Source organism: Pelobates fuscus, chromosome 2 (assembly GCF_036172605.1).
Source record: "Pelobates fuscus isolate aPelFus1 chromosome 2, aPelFus1.pri, whole genome shotgun sequence".
Classification (NCBI taxonomy): domain Eukaryota; kingdom Metazoa; phylum Chordata; class Amphibia; order Anura; family Pelobatidae; genus Pelobates; species Pelobates fuscus.
The window spans coordinates 419485960-419502083 of NC_086318.1; the positions used below are offsets into that span (position 1 = coordinate 419485960).

At 38.0% G+C, this 16124-nt stretch overlaps 1 protein-coding gene across 1 annotated transcript in view; it reads right to left on the reverse strand.

Annotated features, from left to right (window-relative positions):
• Positions 1–209: 209 nt before the first annotated feature.
• Positions 210–16124, reverse strand: part of JAG1 (jagged canonical Notch ligand 1) — a 41443-nt gene continuing 25528 nt past the window's right edge. The window contains exons 7-26 of the mRNA XM_063444020.1: positions 15681–15800; positions 15002–15115; positions 14762–14875; positions 13234–13347; positions 12487–12533; positions 12099–12272; positions 11479–11629; positions 10166–10330; positions 9139–9252; positions 8511–8624; positions 8302–8415; positions 7899–8015; positions 7451–7478; positions 6820–6905; positions 6419–6532; positions 6093–6202; positions 5581–5820; positions 3404–3535; positions 2675–2825; positions 210–1042 (exon numbers count right to left, since the gene is read on the reverse strand). Of these exons, the coding sequence (XP_063300090.1) occupies positions 585–1042; positions 2675–2825; positions 3404–3535; positions 5581–5820; positions 6093–6202; positions 6419–6532; positions 6820–6905; positions 7451–7478; positions 7899–8015; positions 8302–8415; positions 8511–8624; positions 9139–9252; positions 10166–10330; positions 11479–11629; positions 12099–12272; positions 12487–12533; positions 13234–13347; positions 14762–14875; positions 15002–15115; positions 15681–15800 (2777 nt within the window). The 3' untranslated portion in view covers positions 210–584. The remainder of the gene's footprint in view (positions 1043–2674; positions 2826–3403; positions 3536–5580; positions 5821–6092; positions 6203–6418; positions 6533–6819; positions 6906–7450; positions 7479–7898; positions 8016–8301; positions 8416–8510; positions 8625–9138; positions 9253–10165; positions 10331–11478; positions 11630–12098; positions 12273–12486; positions 12534–13233; positions 13348–14761; positions 14876–15001; positions 15116–15680; positions 15801–16124) is intronic.

Below are 16124 nucleotides of genomic sequence, written 5' to 3' on the forward strand. Positions count from 1 at the left end.
CCCCTCCCTCCCAACACAAAATGCAATAAACAAAAACAAAAACAAAATAAAAAATAAATAAACTTTTGATAGTTGCTGTGGTTCGGAGCTACAAAGGCACTTTTCAAATACAGAACTAGTTGTACGTCACCATAAAAACCAAATATACACACAACAAAATAATAAGGAATAAAAAAAATAAAATAAATATAAATAAAAAAAGGTATTATTCTAAAGACTGCATTGTTATGGACAATTGATGAAAATCCTTAAGATGAAGAAACAAAAAAAAAAAAAATAACATAAGAGCTAAGAAGGCTATACAATGTCATATGAAGGACCTCCAAGGTTTTTCAGCTGCGTCTGAATTTACATTAGGGCACTTTTGACTAGTTTTGCATAGATGTGAAATGCAGCACTTGGTATTCCAGCCAACCACAGCAACTATCATTGCCAGTGTAAGCCAGCTTGTCAAAACTTAAATTAACATAGGGATTCTAAGTAAATAATAGCCTTAGACTCAAATATTACACAACGGTTTAAGAACTAGAAATTCCGAGCCCTTTACAGCAGCCACAAGCTCTGCATGGTAGTGCCGCTGTCTGCTATACAATGTATTCCATCCGGTTTAAGCTCTGTGCACTTTCTAAGTCTCTGTTATCCTGTTTATTTGTCCAGTTTGGCTGTTTTGTTGGAGTGCTGTTGGGTGGTTTTTCATCTCTGTCTACTAGTGTGTAAGCTGGCTGTTTTACAAATCTGGGCTTCTGCTGGTGCTTGTCCATGTCGTCCTCTTCGACTTCAGAGTTGTGTGTCCTTATTTTTGCAATTTTGGAGTTTTTGTTTTCGTAGTCTTTAATGGGGACGCTGTTCGCTCCGTGTTTCTCGATGGGATTTTTGATTTGGTTTAGCTGCTCTCGCACGTTGTTGGTGGTGTTGTCCTCGGATCCCGTGTGGCTGTGGTTACTTTGCTTTCTGCGTTTTCGGATGCACCAGTAAAATACGGTTACCAAGCAGCAGATCCATGCCACGGTGACGACCGAACTGAGCAATGGCACCAGAAAATCTGTAAAGGAAAGGAATTCATGTTGAATCTAAACAGCACACATTTCTTTCCCCATATAGCACTGCAATTCTCCCCTCAGAAAAAGTCAACATTCAGATTCTGTTTTCAACAGAGATAATGAAATAAATACCCAGCTGGCATATGGCTTATAGAATGTATGTGTTGCACATCCAACAGGGGTGTGCTTTAACATGCTTGGTTGATAATTAACTAGAACTATGCTGTAGGTCAGACATACTGCTGGGAGGAGGACATTTTTTTTATATAAAAAAAAAATTAAATAGTAATAAAAAAAACTTATTAAGACCTGCATCGTAATTTTACATTACTTAAAATGTCAAGACAGATAAGAAAAATTAAAATTTCTTGAACTTGAACAGTTTGCTAAATATTCCGCTGCCAATGCAAGTTATGCATGTATGGTTCTAAAGGTAGAGAGACATGTGCAAAGTGAAACATTAGCTTAACCATTTCTGGGAAATAAGGCAGCTTGAGACAAGCACACATTCAAGTTATCCATCTGCAACATAACGTAGTCTTTGCTGACCACCCCTCTTAACCCTTTCCCTACTTTGTTTATTATGTTTAATTTTACATTTTAGACTTACTTGGAAACATTTTACAGCTTTTCCTCATGAAAGTGTACAAGATAATCTTTCATTTAAAAACAAAAAAAACAAACCTCTTTTCAAACACTCCTCATCCCCCCCAAAACACAGCAAAATAAACAACAACAAAAAATCCTAGTAGCCTACACTGCATCCCTTTCTAAATGTATACAAAAGAAAATAAATAAATAACTAAAAATCAGATAGGGGGTGGCATAATGGCAACAAAACAATTCCGAGGACAATGGGGAAATCCAAAATGAATAGCACTATGTTCAGATCCCACAATGGTGGTATGGAAACCCAAAACAATCAGTCTCCCCATGTAGACTTGTGCTGCCTAGACAGCTGAAAGCCTGAACATAGCTTAGCGAAGACACACTGGCATTTCCCATACATCAATTTCACGGGAAACTATGTGTCACATACAATTCAGGCGTTCTAACCATTATAAAATGGGCTGTCGGTGTGTAATCTGAAGTGTGCCATTTGGGATTCTGCAAAAATAAAATCAATAAAACGTAGCTACACAAGATAGTGTAGTCCAAACATTTTGAGTTTCCAAAGAGACTGCAGTTAAAGTTAAAGCAGGTGTTAGAGATAACTTGGGTTTTGAGCTACATCCCTGTTTATAATAAAATACTTTTTTTTTATGGATTCAGCAGTTACTCTATATATAGTATATTGAGAGAATGATAGTTTGACAACTAGAAGTGTAATCCTAGATCGGGGTGTTCCAATGTCTCTAGAAGTGGGACGCCAGAAAGGGTAAAAAAATAAAATTTAAATTAAAAGTATAGTTATGTTGTGGTTATGGGGGAGGAATGGCCATATGGTTTAACTATTTAAAGTATGCCTGTTTTTGTGTGGGGCAATAGAGAAGAGCAATTAATCATCCAAAAAAAATAAATAAAGTCTCAAATCTTGCATACGATCCTAAATTTTAAACCATTACATCAATTACATCACATTTAGGTAATATTGCAGAGTTCCAGGTTTCTCTTTAGACCATATATGCACTTACCCGTTGTGTTTTTTGTATGTCTTCTTTGCACTCTGACCTCTGCTACAGATGCAAGAAAAGTGTTGTTGGTATCTCGTTTACTGACAAGTTCTATGATCCGTTCAGTAATTTCCTTAACTGGGTTTCGGCCATCTCGACTGTCATCAGCAGACTGCAAAGAGGGAAAACATATTATAAACTAAATAAAACACACAATTGCCAAATGTATAATAATCTATGGTCATACCTTGCTTGGCGTGAGACAAACCTATCCAAAGCAAAGTATTAAAATAGGTTTTATATAGGCTCTCTCCCCTCCCCCCACCTCAATTATTAACTGGGAAGATGCACTTTTGAGTGTTCACGGGTTACTCTAAGGATCCTCATTTTAAAGGCCTCTGAAGATTAACATTGTAGGCTTACCTCTTTGTACACAGTCCCTCTATGTACCTAAACCATTCTTTCAAAGAATAGACTTTGGTTTGTCTACAGTGCCACGTGTCTCTCTATATTACATATGTCTAAATACAGGTTTTACGATGGAAATATGAAGTCTTGGTGCTTAGTTTACAGAGAACACCTTTGCTGAAAGGCTTCCAAAAGACGGTGTTCAGCATTTTGTCAGTAAAATAAGTTTGTGACCGCATACCGGCATCACATTTTATGTTATTTTTAACAGTCAGGTTTTTTTTATTGGTAACAGGAAAAAAAAAAAAAAACCAAAAAAAAAAAACCAGGGATTCTACTTACTATAGCGACATGAATTTCGTTGTTTGCCAAAGGAGACGGCTCACAAGTAATGTAGATGGAATATTCCGCGGAAACATTCTTCAAAACGTTAAGATTCCTCAGTTCATTGCAAATGCTCTCTGTTGTGAGACCCTAATGAAACAAACAGTAAATTCAGTTTGGAATTAGTCAAGTCACATTGTAAGTAAGTGTTCAAAACAGAACTAGAACGGTTTAAAATAAAATGGGAAATAAAAATACATATATTGTATATTTCTGATGCTCTGACTTTATGGATGGGCTATTAAGATTCATCAATAAAAAAAATAAAAAAATAAAAATAAAGGAGGACTGAAATGCTTTCATATGCATATAAGATTTTAGCACAAAAGACCACTAAATTCACCAGACTACTTCATTTCAATGCAGTGGTCTGGGAGGAGTGGCCTTGCAGTTTTAATCCCACAATGTCAACACTGCAGTTTTGTAGAAATTACAATGTTTACTTTGCAGGATTACAAGATCCAACACACTCACTTCTTCACTAAAAAAACTACTTCAAAGCTCACAGAATTATTTTTTTAAACCCCTAATCTAGCCAAAAATAATGGAGTCTTAGTTATAATATATGATCAAACATTGCATAGGCCTGCCACAATGTCAATGTACCCCATTTTTGGCAGATACTACTCTAACAGCTAAATGCCCACCTCCTGGGCCCTCTACAGTACAAGGTTAAATAGGGCCCAGGAATGAGGCACCGATGACAGGGATTGGCACAAAACCAGGAAGTTGGGCTGGACTACCAAATATATTTATATATGGAACTATAGGCAACAAAACAACTTTAGTATAATGAAGCAGTTTTGGTGTGGAGATCATGTCCCTGCAGTCTCACTACTCAATTCTCTGCCATTTAGGAGTTAAACCACTTTGTTTATGCAGCCCTAGTCACACCTCCCTGCAAGTGACTCACACAGCTACCTAAACACTTCATGTAAAGAAACATCTAATGTTTACACTTCCTCTATTGCAAATTATGTTTAATTTAGAATTCCTTATCACCCTGCTTTGTTAGTAGCCTTCTATACCCTACAGGAACCTCAGAGCAATAGAGAAATGTCTAAAGTAAGGTAATCACGGATTGAAAAATTTAACTTTTTCCCATGCAGGCTGTGCTAGTCACAGCCAGGGAGGTGTGGCTAGGGTAGATACAAAAGTGATTTCACTGCTAAATCCCAGAGAACTGAGCAGTGAGACTACAGAAAAATGATCTGTTGTTAAAGTTGTTTTGGTGTCTATAGTGTCCCTTGAATAACTTAAAGGAACACTATAGTCACCTAAATTACTTTAGCTAAATAAAGCAGTTTTAGTGAATAAATCATTCCCCTGCAATTTCACTGCTCAATTCACTGTCATTTAGGAGTTAAATCACTTTGTTTCTGTTTATGCAGCCCTAGCCACACCTCCCCTGGCTATGATTGACAGAACCTGCATGAAAAAAAACTGGTTTCACTTTCAAACAGATGTAATTTACCTTAAATAATTGTATCTCAATCTCTAAATTGAACTTTAATCACATACAGGAGTCTCTTGCAGGGTCTAGCAAGCTATTGACATAGCAGGGGATAAGAAAATCTTAATTAAACAGAACTTGCAATAAAGAAAGCCTAAAACGGCTCTCTTTATAGTGTCCCTTTAAGATTTAAAAAATCTTAAGAGAGGCTGCTCCAAAAATGGCAGAAATTAACATGGCTTCAGTCCACTTAAGATTTACTTGCCAACTTTGTAAGGTATGAAGCTGGATCATGAGTATCAGTGAACAGATTAATACAGTTGGCATATCCTAAGAAAGGGATAGGCAAACATTGGCACTCCAGGTGCTGTAGACTACATCTCCCCTAATGCTCTGCCAGCATTATGGCTGTGAGCCTTATGGGAGTTGTAGTCCGTAACATCTGAAGTGTGGGAGGTTGCCGACCCCTATCCTAACCTGTCAATGTACATTCCCACTTAAGCGATCAGATCTCTACATATTATTTTGAAATCAGAGCAGCAATACAGTTTGCAGCCTTTGCAATTAAATAGCATCTAATTGGTGACCAGAAACAAGACACTTTTCAACAATGTTAGTATAGATTTCATAGCCCTTGCATTTTGTTTCCTAAACATTATGCCAACAGTATCCCTGTACTTACAGGAGACATCATTTCTTTGTTAAAGCTAAAAGTGATGTTGGCGCAGCTGCTGTCTTGGTAACTGGTATTCGCATTACACTTTGTTTTAACTGGCGGCTGATTGGACGGCCAGCATTCGCCTGCGCCAGTGCAGGGAGGAACAAAGCAGTGGTTGCCTTTGATGGGAACGCAGGTCTGTCCAGCTGGACACTGGTGGCTACCTTTACTGTGCATCTCACAACGTTGAGGGCCACACCACACCTACAAACAAAAATATATATTGTGAATTACCAACAAAGCTAGAAAACATTCAATAACTTCTGATTTATGTTGTGCTAAATGGATAATTAAAGTGATCAGCATGATGTGACATGGAAGTCATATTTGAATTTGGTTAGATAAGAGGGCTCCAACGATGCTACCAAGTGCCTTGCATCTCTGAACTGATGCAACAACTGCATTATTGCCATTTGTAGGTCTCTCTGAACTGTGAGTGTCAACAGGAAGGAAGTTGTTCTGTAAACTGTACATACCTTTGAGCAGGTAACCTTTCCATTGAAACACTGGCAAGCATTGCAATCATCGTTCCACTTTGCTCCGTCTGGCATGATTTGACCGTTTGTTAAGCAAGGCTTTCCTGTAACTGAACAAGCAAATCATAAGTTTGAGAACCTTTGCACTATTAACATTCTAAAAGAATGAAGATCTGTAGTCAGAAGTATGCCCACAATTATCACAACAAGCCAAAGTAATAGATTTATCCCAAAACCAGGAGAACTACCCCTCACTGTAGAATATCAATAATAAAGTACATTGATACGGAAAGGTCAGTATACGAACATAGGAAATCAAAACGAACCTTCTTGACATCTTGGACCAAGGCGAGCTGGTGGGCAGATGCAGCGGAAACCATTAATTTCATCAACGCAAGTTGCTCCAATAGCACACGGCGAAGATTGGCACTCATTGATGTCTTGAAAAAGAGAAGAAGAAAAATGAATGGGAATGGATATTATGGCAACATGCATAGTAACTGGATTTTAACATCACTAAACAAGCATATACATGAGCTTGGGAATATGTATATACGGAATTTAAAGGAAAGTTTAGCAATATTGTTTAATGAATAGACTATGCTTTATACCAACATTTTAAATGTAAAAAAATCCACAAAACAAAATCATATCCGAACAATCTAATCTGAAGTCTACTTATTCTAGAATGTGATTTATTTATAGATACATAGGATGTAATACTTACTAATCCTGCAGTCTGGGCCAGCAAAACCAGGAGCACATTCACAGCGGTACCAGTTGTCTCCATCCACACATGTCCCACTGTTGTAGCTACAAGAAGAAATCAATACATTAAAAATGCATTCACTTACTGTACATCTTTGTATACAGCATTTAACAAGGTTTACACACCTAGATAGATAGATAGATAGATAGATAGATAGATCCCCCTCCCCTAAAAAAAAAAAAAAAAAAAAATCCCAATCCATTTTCAAAAAGGGCCTATGATTTTAGATTTAACCCCTGCAGTACAAAGGCAATCCCTGGTTATTAAGACATTCCAGACAATTCAGTGGACTTCAGGGGGTCACTTTAATCCAGGGTTGGGCAAACGAAAGATTCCCAGATGTTCTAGAACAGGCCTGACCAACCTGCGGCCCCCCAGATGCTGCTGAACTACAACTCCCATGATTCTTTCAATTAAACAGATAGCCAGAGAATCATGGGAGTTGTAGTTCAGCAAAATCTGGGGGGCCGCAGGTTGGTCAGGCCTGTTCTAGAACATGGGTGCCCAATAGGTAGGTTCCTAGATGTTGTAGAACTACAACACACACTACTTTGCGCGTGTGTGTGTGTTTTGCAAAAGCTGTACTTACCACGGATGCGGATTGCAGTCATTAGTATCTAGAAAACAAAACAAAACCATTCACATTAAACAACACTGCATGAGTACCATGAATTCTACATATCTATAAACAAAATCAATCATGTGCACACTATAATTAAACGCATATAAAAACATATGAACACAGGAAGATAAAGATATATAGATATAAAAAAGTGAGTGGAAGCAGACAAGCCTTTGGCTAGAGTTAATTTATGAAAACACAGGGCAACATCTGTCTCTTGTTATCTAATTTGCAACTTTCTCATGCCTAGGTCAAGCCTGTTACTTAATGTTATTAAAAAAATAACACAACATGATTCAGGTGGCGCTAAAAAGAACTTCAAACGATCCCGACTTCTGGTTTTAATTTAAAAGATATCACAGGGTGGTATGATGAGCGAATTGTCTCGTCGGATAACCCCCGTCAGCAAACTTACTTTGAGAGCATGTTGGCCCTTCCCAGCCTTCTCTGCAAACACAAGTGAAAGAGTCCCCGCGGACTATGCATGTTCCACCGTTGAAGCAGGGATTTGGCAAACAGCTGCTGTTTCTTGCTACGAGGAAAACATTGCAAAGTAAGCATGAAAGTTGAGCAGGGAACAGACAAGTAATGAAAGCGAGCAGGATGTTTTTTTTTTGTTTTAATTTATTTTCTGCATATTACTGCTGGGGGTAAGGAAGACAAAAAAAAGAAGAAAAAAAAAAGAAAGAAAAAGAAAAATCCAACCCACACAATAATGAACTATGTTATAAATCAATCACAATAACTATATAAAACTCATTTAAAACTGCACAGTTTTAATGAAATGTATTTTTAAGCCAAGTGTTGTGTATCCTTACCTATGTTACAAGTGGTTCCTTCCCAACCAGGAGAACACATGCATTTGAACGTGTCTCCTTCGTCATAGCATGTCCCCCCATTGTTACACGTGGTTTCGTCACACTGGCTGTCTTCTGTAAAGAACAGATGACAGTTTTGAGCACTATGCATTCCTAAAATCCTTCAATTTAAGGCACAGTACAAAACACACACACACACACACACTTACGGGAGTGGCACGTTTTTCCTTTCCACCCATTCTTGCATTCACAGTAGAAATCATTAACCAAGTCCCGACAAGTACCTCCATTGTGGCAAGAATTTTTACTGCAGTTATTGATGTCTAAAAAACAATAAGCAAAAAAATTAATAAAATACAAATTTTGATTGTTCGCTATAATTATTACATTGCCCATTTTCAGTTTATCCACTTTAAGTCCAGAGAAACGCTGTGCCCAGCTCAGCTGCTGTAATTTTAGATCTCTGCCAGTTTACCCTCTGGAAGGGATATATTAAGAGCAAACATTTCCCTAGGATCGGAGATATCCCCTTTTCCAAATTCAGCAGAGTTTGGTACCTTCAAAGACTAGCTTTGTATTTTGCATGAAGGAAACAGCAGCGGAATCCTGCAGCCTTCACCCACCAGTTCCAGAAGAGAAGTACGTAACTAGACTAATTTTCATTTTTATAATTTACAAATCAACAGGATACGAAAGGAGTATCTTGTGACAGATCAAGCTAACAAACACAAACTGTTCTCCCTATCCTTTTTAAAAGGCATGTTAGACCAGTGAAGGACAGCCCATCTTCCAATATAGCCCCTCAATATTGACCTTTCGGGAAAGGACAGGACTTACTGGTTTCACAGTACGTGCCTTCCCAGCCATCACTACAGATACATTTATAAGAGTTGACGCCATCGATGCATGTTCCACTGTTTTTGCAGGGGTTGCTTTCACAATCATTTATATCTAGAAAAACAAATGAGATAACATGGTTACATTTTGCTGAACGAAGTGTGCCGATTTAATAACTCGACCTAGAGCAAAATAAAACAAAAGTAAAATTGACCATATAAACTCTGCTTCGGTTTAATTAGCTTTCCAAATGATTCAATACGGCTAGAAGACATGTTTCCAAGGGATTTATCTACAGAAGTCACTATTAAAAAATTATATGGCCACTTTAACACCGTAGGCTTACTGTTTGACCCGTACACCGTTGTAGCTTTACCGACAAACTCACAGTGGAAAGTTAACTATCACTGTATGTACTACTTCTTTATGCTAAATATATGTGCTGTACCTTCCCTCTACTCCCCCTCCTTTTTACTTCTGTACCCTCTCCATTTATTTTAAAAATCAATAAACTCCTCAAATAAAAAAATAAAAAAAAGTATATAAGAATATTTGTAGATTAATCATTTGGAAGTTTTTCTAACAGTATTGAACCTTTTAGAAAGCTTATTAAATCAAGGACTCCGTGTCACATGATAAAGAACAGTTTAACTAGACATGGACTAGCACAATATAAAGATCAAAATATTGTCAGCCTGTACCGTTTTGTCACAAAAGAAAGACTAGGAATAACTCGTTGGGTGGTTTCACACGTAGTGAGAACCTGGATACTAAAAATTGTGAAAGGCCGTAGGAGATGCTCTGGTTTACAACTTGAGTATCCATCTTTAGCTCTAAATTTGACAATGATTTATCCAGCAAAGTGTACAGATTACAGCCATACCTACATGAAACTGCACAAATCCATTATTTGAGGATGGCAATAAAAAAATAAAAAAAATAAAAAAAATTATGTAATGGTGTCAAGAAGTGTTTGAGAAGATGAAACATTTGTGAAAAGGCTCAACAAAAATACAAACATACTTACTCTCGTGACAATAGGTTCCCGTAAAACCTTTATTGCATTCACAGGTAAATTTGCCACCGGACTGACTCTTGCATTTACCATGTGGCCCACAGACATTAGATGAAATATAGCGCACACCTTCTGGGGTGCTGTTTGACGTCACAGCAACCGTACAGCTGTCAATCACTAGTGGAATAGATAAAGAAAACCCATAAATGTCACATAAAAAAAGTCACATGAAGAATGGAGTCAGGAATGTAATGGCACTAGGAGGGCTCGGACTCCTAATAAAAAGTATAGCAAACTGAATGTGATTTTATATTAAAAACGGTGCAATTTGATCGGTGAGCCGGGTTATTCACTAACTTACGAATTGTTGGAAATTCAAAGAACATTTTAACCCCTTAAGGACCAAACTTCTGGAATAAAAGGGAATCATGACGTGTCACACACGTCATGTGTCCTTAAGGGGTTAAGGTTTGAGCCAGAATAGTCAAAGTGAAAACAGTGGCAGAGAATTTTTTCAAATCCAAAGCTATACTGTCCTAAATTCATACTTCAGAGAATAACGGTGAAGGGGTTTCTAACACCAGAAGAAAGATTTTATGAGCAATTAGAGGAAACCTTGTTTTAGTATTTACCAACCCTGTATAGAGCCCCAAGTTATCTCAGCCATTAAAAATATTCATTGTAACTCCCAAAGATATTCTAAGAAAGAGATTGGGGGGGGGGAGGGATTATTTACTAAATCAAAAGTTCAGGAAAATGTTAAGCCTAAACCACTTAACAGTTTTCTATAGTAGGTTAAAATCTGAAATTCCCTTTTCATGTTCCACAATTTTTAATTTAGGGATTAAACTCCAAAGTAATTAATTAGTATGTCCTTCGCAATAAATGTTTTCCTTGTTTTCAGATTTACAGCTACTGGATAAACACATTATCAGAAAAACTAAATGTACATACATCAGGTTCCAAATCTTGGAATCGAAATAAAAGTCTGTTGTAGATCACTTTATCTGTTGAGGTTCAGAGCAAGACCAGTAACACCTTTAGTGCTAGCAGTCTGAATTGTAGGGGAGTAGCCAACCCCTGACAGGGTTAAACACACTCCCTAAGAATGCTATTCTGCTGAATCTGGCTCAATCAGATCTCTATAACGCAAGGAACGTAGAGTCGAGCTCGCTGAATGAGAAGAACGGAGGCTAGAGGCACAGCTGGATTTTATTAGCACAGTGTGTGGTTCACAATCACTTAAATGGTTACCACACTCTTAATTTAAAGCCCAGGCAACCAAGCTCGCGAGCGAAACGCAAGCCGTACAAGGCTACACCTACCTTCACAAGGCGTAGTGCGACAGTGATCTTTTAAGTGTGAACAATTCTTTCCCTCGTAGTCTTCAGAACAGTTACAAAAGTAATCGGTGGCAAGATTAAAGCACTGAGCTCCATTCTGGCAAGGGTTGGGTTCACAATAATCTATGTCCAACTGTAAAATGTTGAAGGGAAAGCAGAAAGAAACAAAGGTTTTATTATTACCCTATTCAACGCTAAAGAGAGCAGACATTCTGGAATCTGACCTTTTTATCTAACTGCCTCCATTAATTTTACTTAAAGCAGAATGTAAAAAAGTGTAGCTCCCCTAGATCTGAGCAGACAGATCTAGGATATAAAACAGCCACTAAAGGCCAACAGTGAATACACAACAAAACTTAACACGCAAACATTTGCAATCTGTTTAAATGAACAGATCCGATTTCCCTTACACCCCTCCTACCGGCACTTTATTGGCAGACAGCTGTTAGGAGTATAACTTTATAGCAAGCCTCGCTGAGCATAAGGTATTTAGTGTACAAATCATTAGAAAGAGAGGAGAAGGAAAAAAAAAAAAAAAAAGAGAGAGAAAAGAAAAAAAAAATAACTATGTTATCTAGGTTTTGCATTTCACTTGTACTCACCTGACAGAGGTTTCCTGAGAAACCAGCAGGGCACAAACAGTGAAATCCATTGATTTCATCCTGGCAATGACCCCCATTCAAGCAAGGGTTGCTAGCACATTCATTGACGTCTTTCTCACAACGATCTCCTGCATAGCCGGGTGGACATACACAGCGAAATCCATTAACCAAGTCCTGTGATGACAAAGCATGGGGGGGGGGGGGAGGAGGGGGAATAGTCAAAATTTGGTTTTAACAATACAAAAAAAAAAAAAAAAAATTCCTTACATCTGTCAATACATTGCTTGAATACGCATGACGTTTTGAACAAACCAAAAAGGTTATTAATTGAATTAAATTAGTGGTAAAACGAAAAAAGGCAGAAATACCAAAAACTAAACATACATACCGTGCAAGTTGCTCCATTCTGACACTGGTCAATGCAATCATTAATATCTGAAGGGGGGGAAATAAAGATTTTATAGATTAAAACCAGTTTCTGCTATGTAGCACAGCTACTCTGCATCATTATTTTTATTTTTTGTTTTTAACAGTCTAATTTCGATCACCGTGCATATTTGGGACGAATTAATTTATTTTAGGTAATTTGGAACAGACCTTTTAATTTTATTTTGTTTTATCTACTTTTCACAAGGAGTCATAATCGGTTCCATGCCAGAGTTTGTGAGACATTTGGCAAGTCGAATCTTACACAGATCTTTTTGGCATTCAGACAATTACATTTACAAGATTTGACCACGAACAACAATATACCCTTGAATGATGTTGAAAGAATGCACAAAAATCGGCGTGGCTTTGGTCAGATAGAACTTTTGTAACATTTCCTGCAAGCTTTCCTCCAGATAAGAATATTATAATGGGTGGGACCTTTACGGAGCTCATTCTAGATTCACTTCACATCATTGTTTTAGCAACGTTATCAGAATAAGACCTTGCTACAGACTAATATGAATGATAAAGTTGTATATTTTGTTTCTTAATGTGACAACTCCCTTTTTTTTTTAAAGTTATTGTAAACTAGGAAACCTGTAGTAATGAAGACTTAGCTAAAGAAAAAATATGAAATTCAAGAAATGGGTGATACATTTTATGCAGTAATTACACACACACACACACACATATATATCGTGCTTACTTGTGTCACAGTTTTGACCCGTCCAGCCAGGAATGCAGTCACAATAGTAGCTACCAATCAGATTTCGGCATGAGTTTGCATTCACGCAAGGCCTGCTTTCACACTCGTTGGCATCTTTGAAAGAAACAGTTACTGATGAGTATTCAATATACAGAGAGTTTACCAGTTTTCCACATCACAACATTTAGCCTCTACCATACAAGCAGTTTGCCTAAAATGCTTGAATCGAGTAAATGGGGTGACAAAATGGAGGCGACAAAGAGGCCCACATTTAAATTACTGGTGCAAACACGGGTATATCTTTAACACCACAGACCGTGAGTGCTTGGTAACGGTTTGTTATTCTATCAGATCTTTAGATTGTACGCTAAATTGAGCAAGGCCCGCACTAACGCTTATTCATGTAAGCGAGTCCAAAGTTTTCTTTTTTGTCATGCTCATCCACTGTACAACTCTACAGAATAAAACCCCAGAGGGGCTTCATCCAGAACCTCCTTGAACCATAACAACTATAAATAAGATGTAGTGGTTATGGTGCATATAGTCCCCCTTTATAAAGCCATTCCTACCATAATTTGCAAACTCAAAGCTTTCAATTATTACAAAAGGTCATACAAGCAGGGCCTCTTTTTCCTATTATTGCAGTCTGCCTCAACTTGTACCGCTGCCAATGACTTATGCGTCTAACATTAATTATTTGTACAGAGAGGAAAACGTGTTGCAGTTTAAAATAAACTTAAAAAGCAAAAAAAAAAAACAGCACGTTATGACATGAAAACATATATAATTGTGAGGCTATAGGACACAGAGTTAGAGGGGCACGCAATATGCTGACCACCTATACACCGTTTATAACCAGCAATGAAGGTGTTAAAATCAGCTCATTAGAACTGGTGGCATTTGGTCAGATTGCTTGTTAAGAACAGTTAGAGCCAATTGACCATTGCAGGGCAGAACTTCCTTCACCATTGTCAGCCAGATTAGAGAGTTTCACAAAGAATGCAGACAGCTCATTCTTCATGAGATCATCCACAGTTCGGAACCCAGCTGTAAACTCCTTGGTCTGTGGGAGCTGACACGGCTGAAAAGACACAGCTAGTTTCCCACAGGACCAAAACAGGGGAGAACACAGGCTCATGGTAGAATGCTTTTTTTCCAGTCCTCCTGCTAGAGGATACTACTTTGTAGACGTGCTTCACATGCACTGAGTTTGTCTCTAGTTAACAGTTAATCCAATCCTTTCGAAAGCAGTTTACTTCACCACGTCAAATTAATTTAATAATTAGAGAGCTGCAAGGAGTTCACAGTGTAACATTATATATAAATGCACTGCAAAACAAGCTCAAAAATAATAAAGTAATTTAAAAATGCCAGTAATTGATAAAAATAAAGAAATAAAAGGCCATTGTGATATAGGTGTTTAGAATTAAGAAACTGATCCCTATTGATGGGGTGGTTGTAGAAAAAGCAGGTGGCAGTGCAAAAAACAAAACTGTATGAGGAAAAGAGAAATGATAAGAAAAGTTACCTATTTGACATGTTTTGCCAGTCCACTGAGAAGGACAATCACACTTAAAGCTATTCACCAAGTCCTGACAAGTTCCAGCATGGGCGCATGGATTTGGGGAGCAGTCATCAATATCTGGGATTTAAAGAGAGGGGACAAAAACTTGTAAGGACAAGTACTGTATGCTGTCTAGGTATTTAGTTGTTCTACCCCAAGAAGAAAAATGTTAATCAGAAATATGACAAGCAAAGCAACACTTACTTAGGATGCATGTGGGACCCGTCCAGCCTGGGGCGCACAGACATTCAAATCCCACAGATGTCTCTAAGCAACTTCCTCCATTGTGGCAGGGATCAGAAAGGCAGGCATGTTCGGCTGAATTAAACAAAAACAAATAACCTTAATTATTCAGCAGTCAGGAATGTAACTAGCAAGATTGGGGAGGGGGGTGAAAGTGTGGGGGGGAATTAAAAAAAAAAAAAAAATATATATATATATATATATATATATATCACTGCTTCTGCTCAGTTAAAGACCACCTTGCTCTGTAAGATGTGACCAACGCTAATACCTCTATATCTTATTCTCATTAACAGTGCTTGGTTTAACACAACTTCAAACAAAGAGGAAATAATCTTTCATGCTAAGCTGACCTGATCAATGTGCCATAGCTTAGATCGGCTTGAATCTGAGCCAGGACTAACACAGATTCCCATAGCCTCCAGAAAGACAGAGAGAGAATCAACGCAAATGGGTGGGGGGTAGGGGGCTGGGACACAGGTCAACACTTTAACTGCTTTCATGCCGGAAGAAGCTCTAATACTTAAAGAACCAGTAAGCACACTGATTACCTGGTTAATTATTATGAATGGAGCTGTAGAACAGATTTAAAAAAAAAAAAAAAAAAAAACACAACACAAACATACAATATACAACTAACCAATTTCACAGTTTTGACCCGAATAACCATCAGGGCAAGAACACTGGTACTTGTCAGGGCCGGTATTACTGCACGTGCCTCCGTTCATACAGGGCTGGTACGTCCCACAGTAGTTGAGATCTGTGAAAGTTCAGTGGGGACACCCAAATTAGTAACAATTTATAGAGCAACAAGAAAGACAGTTGGGGAGAAATATCTATCAAAGCGATTTCACATCGCAGGAGGGTGGAAACCTGCTTCTCGATGCAAAGTCCTACAGTAGGTCTTACAAACAATTTAATAAGCCAATGCCCTGCCCTTTAATTGAGCAGCTCGGGGTTGGAAGTTCAACAGATATAAGGAGACCTCCCAGCACCCTCAGCCAAAGCCATCAGCTAAGGCAAGATTAAAGCAGCTGCAAGAATTTGTACTTCAGGCGAATTGTCACATGGAGAAAGCCAAAAG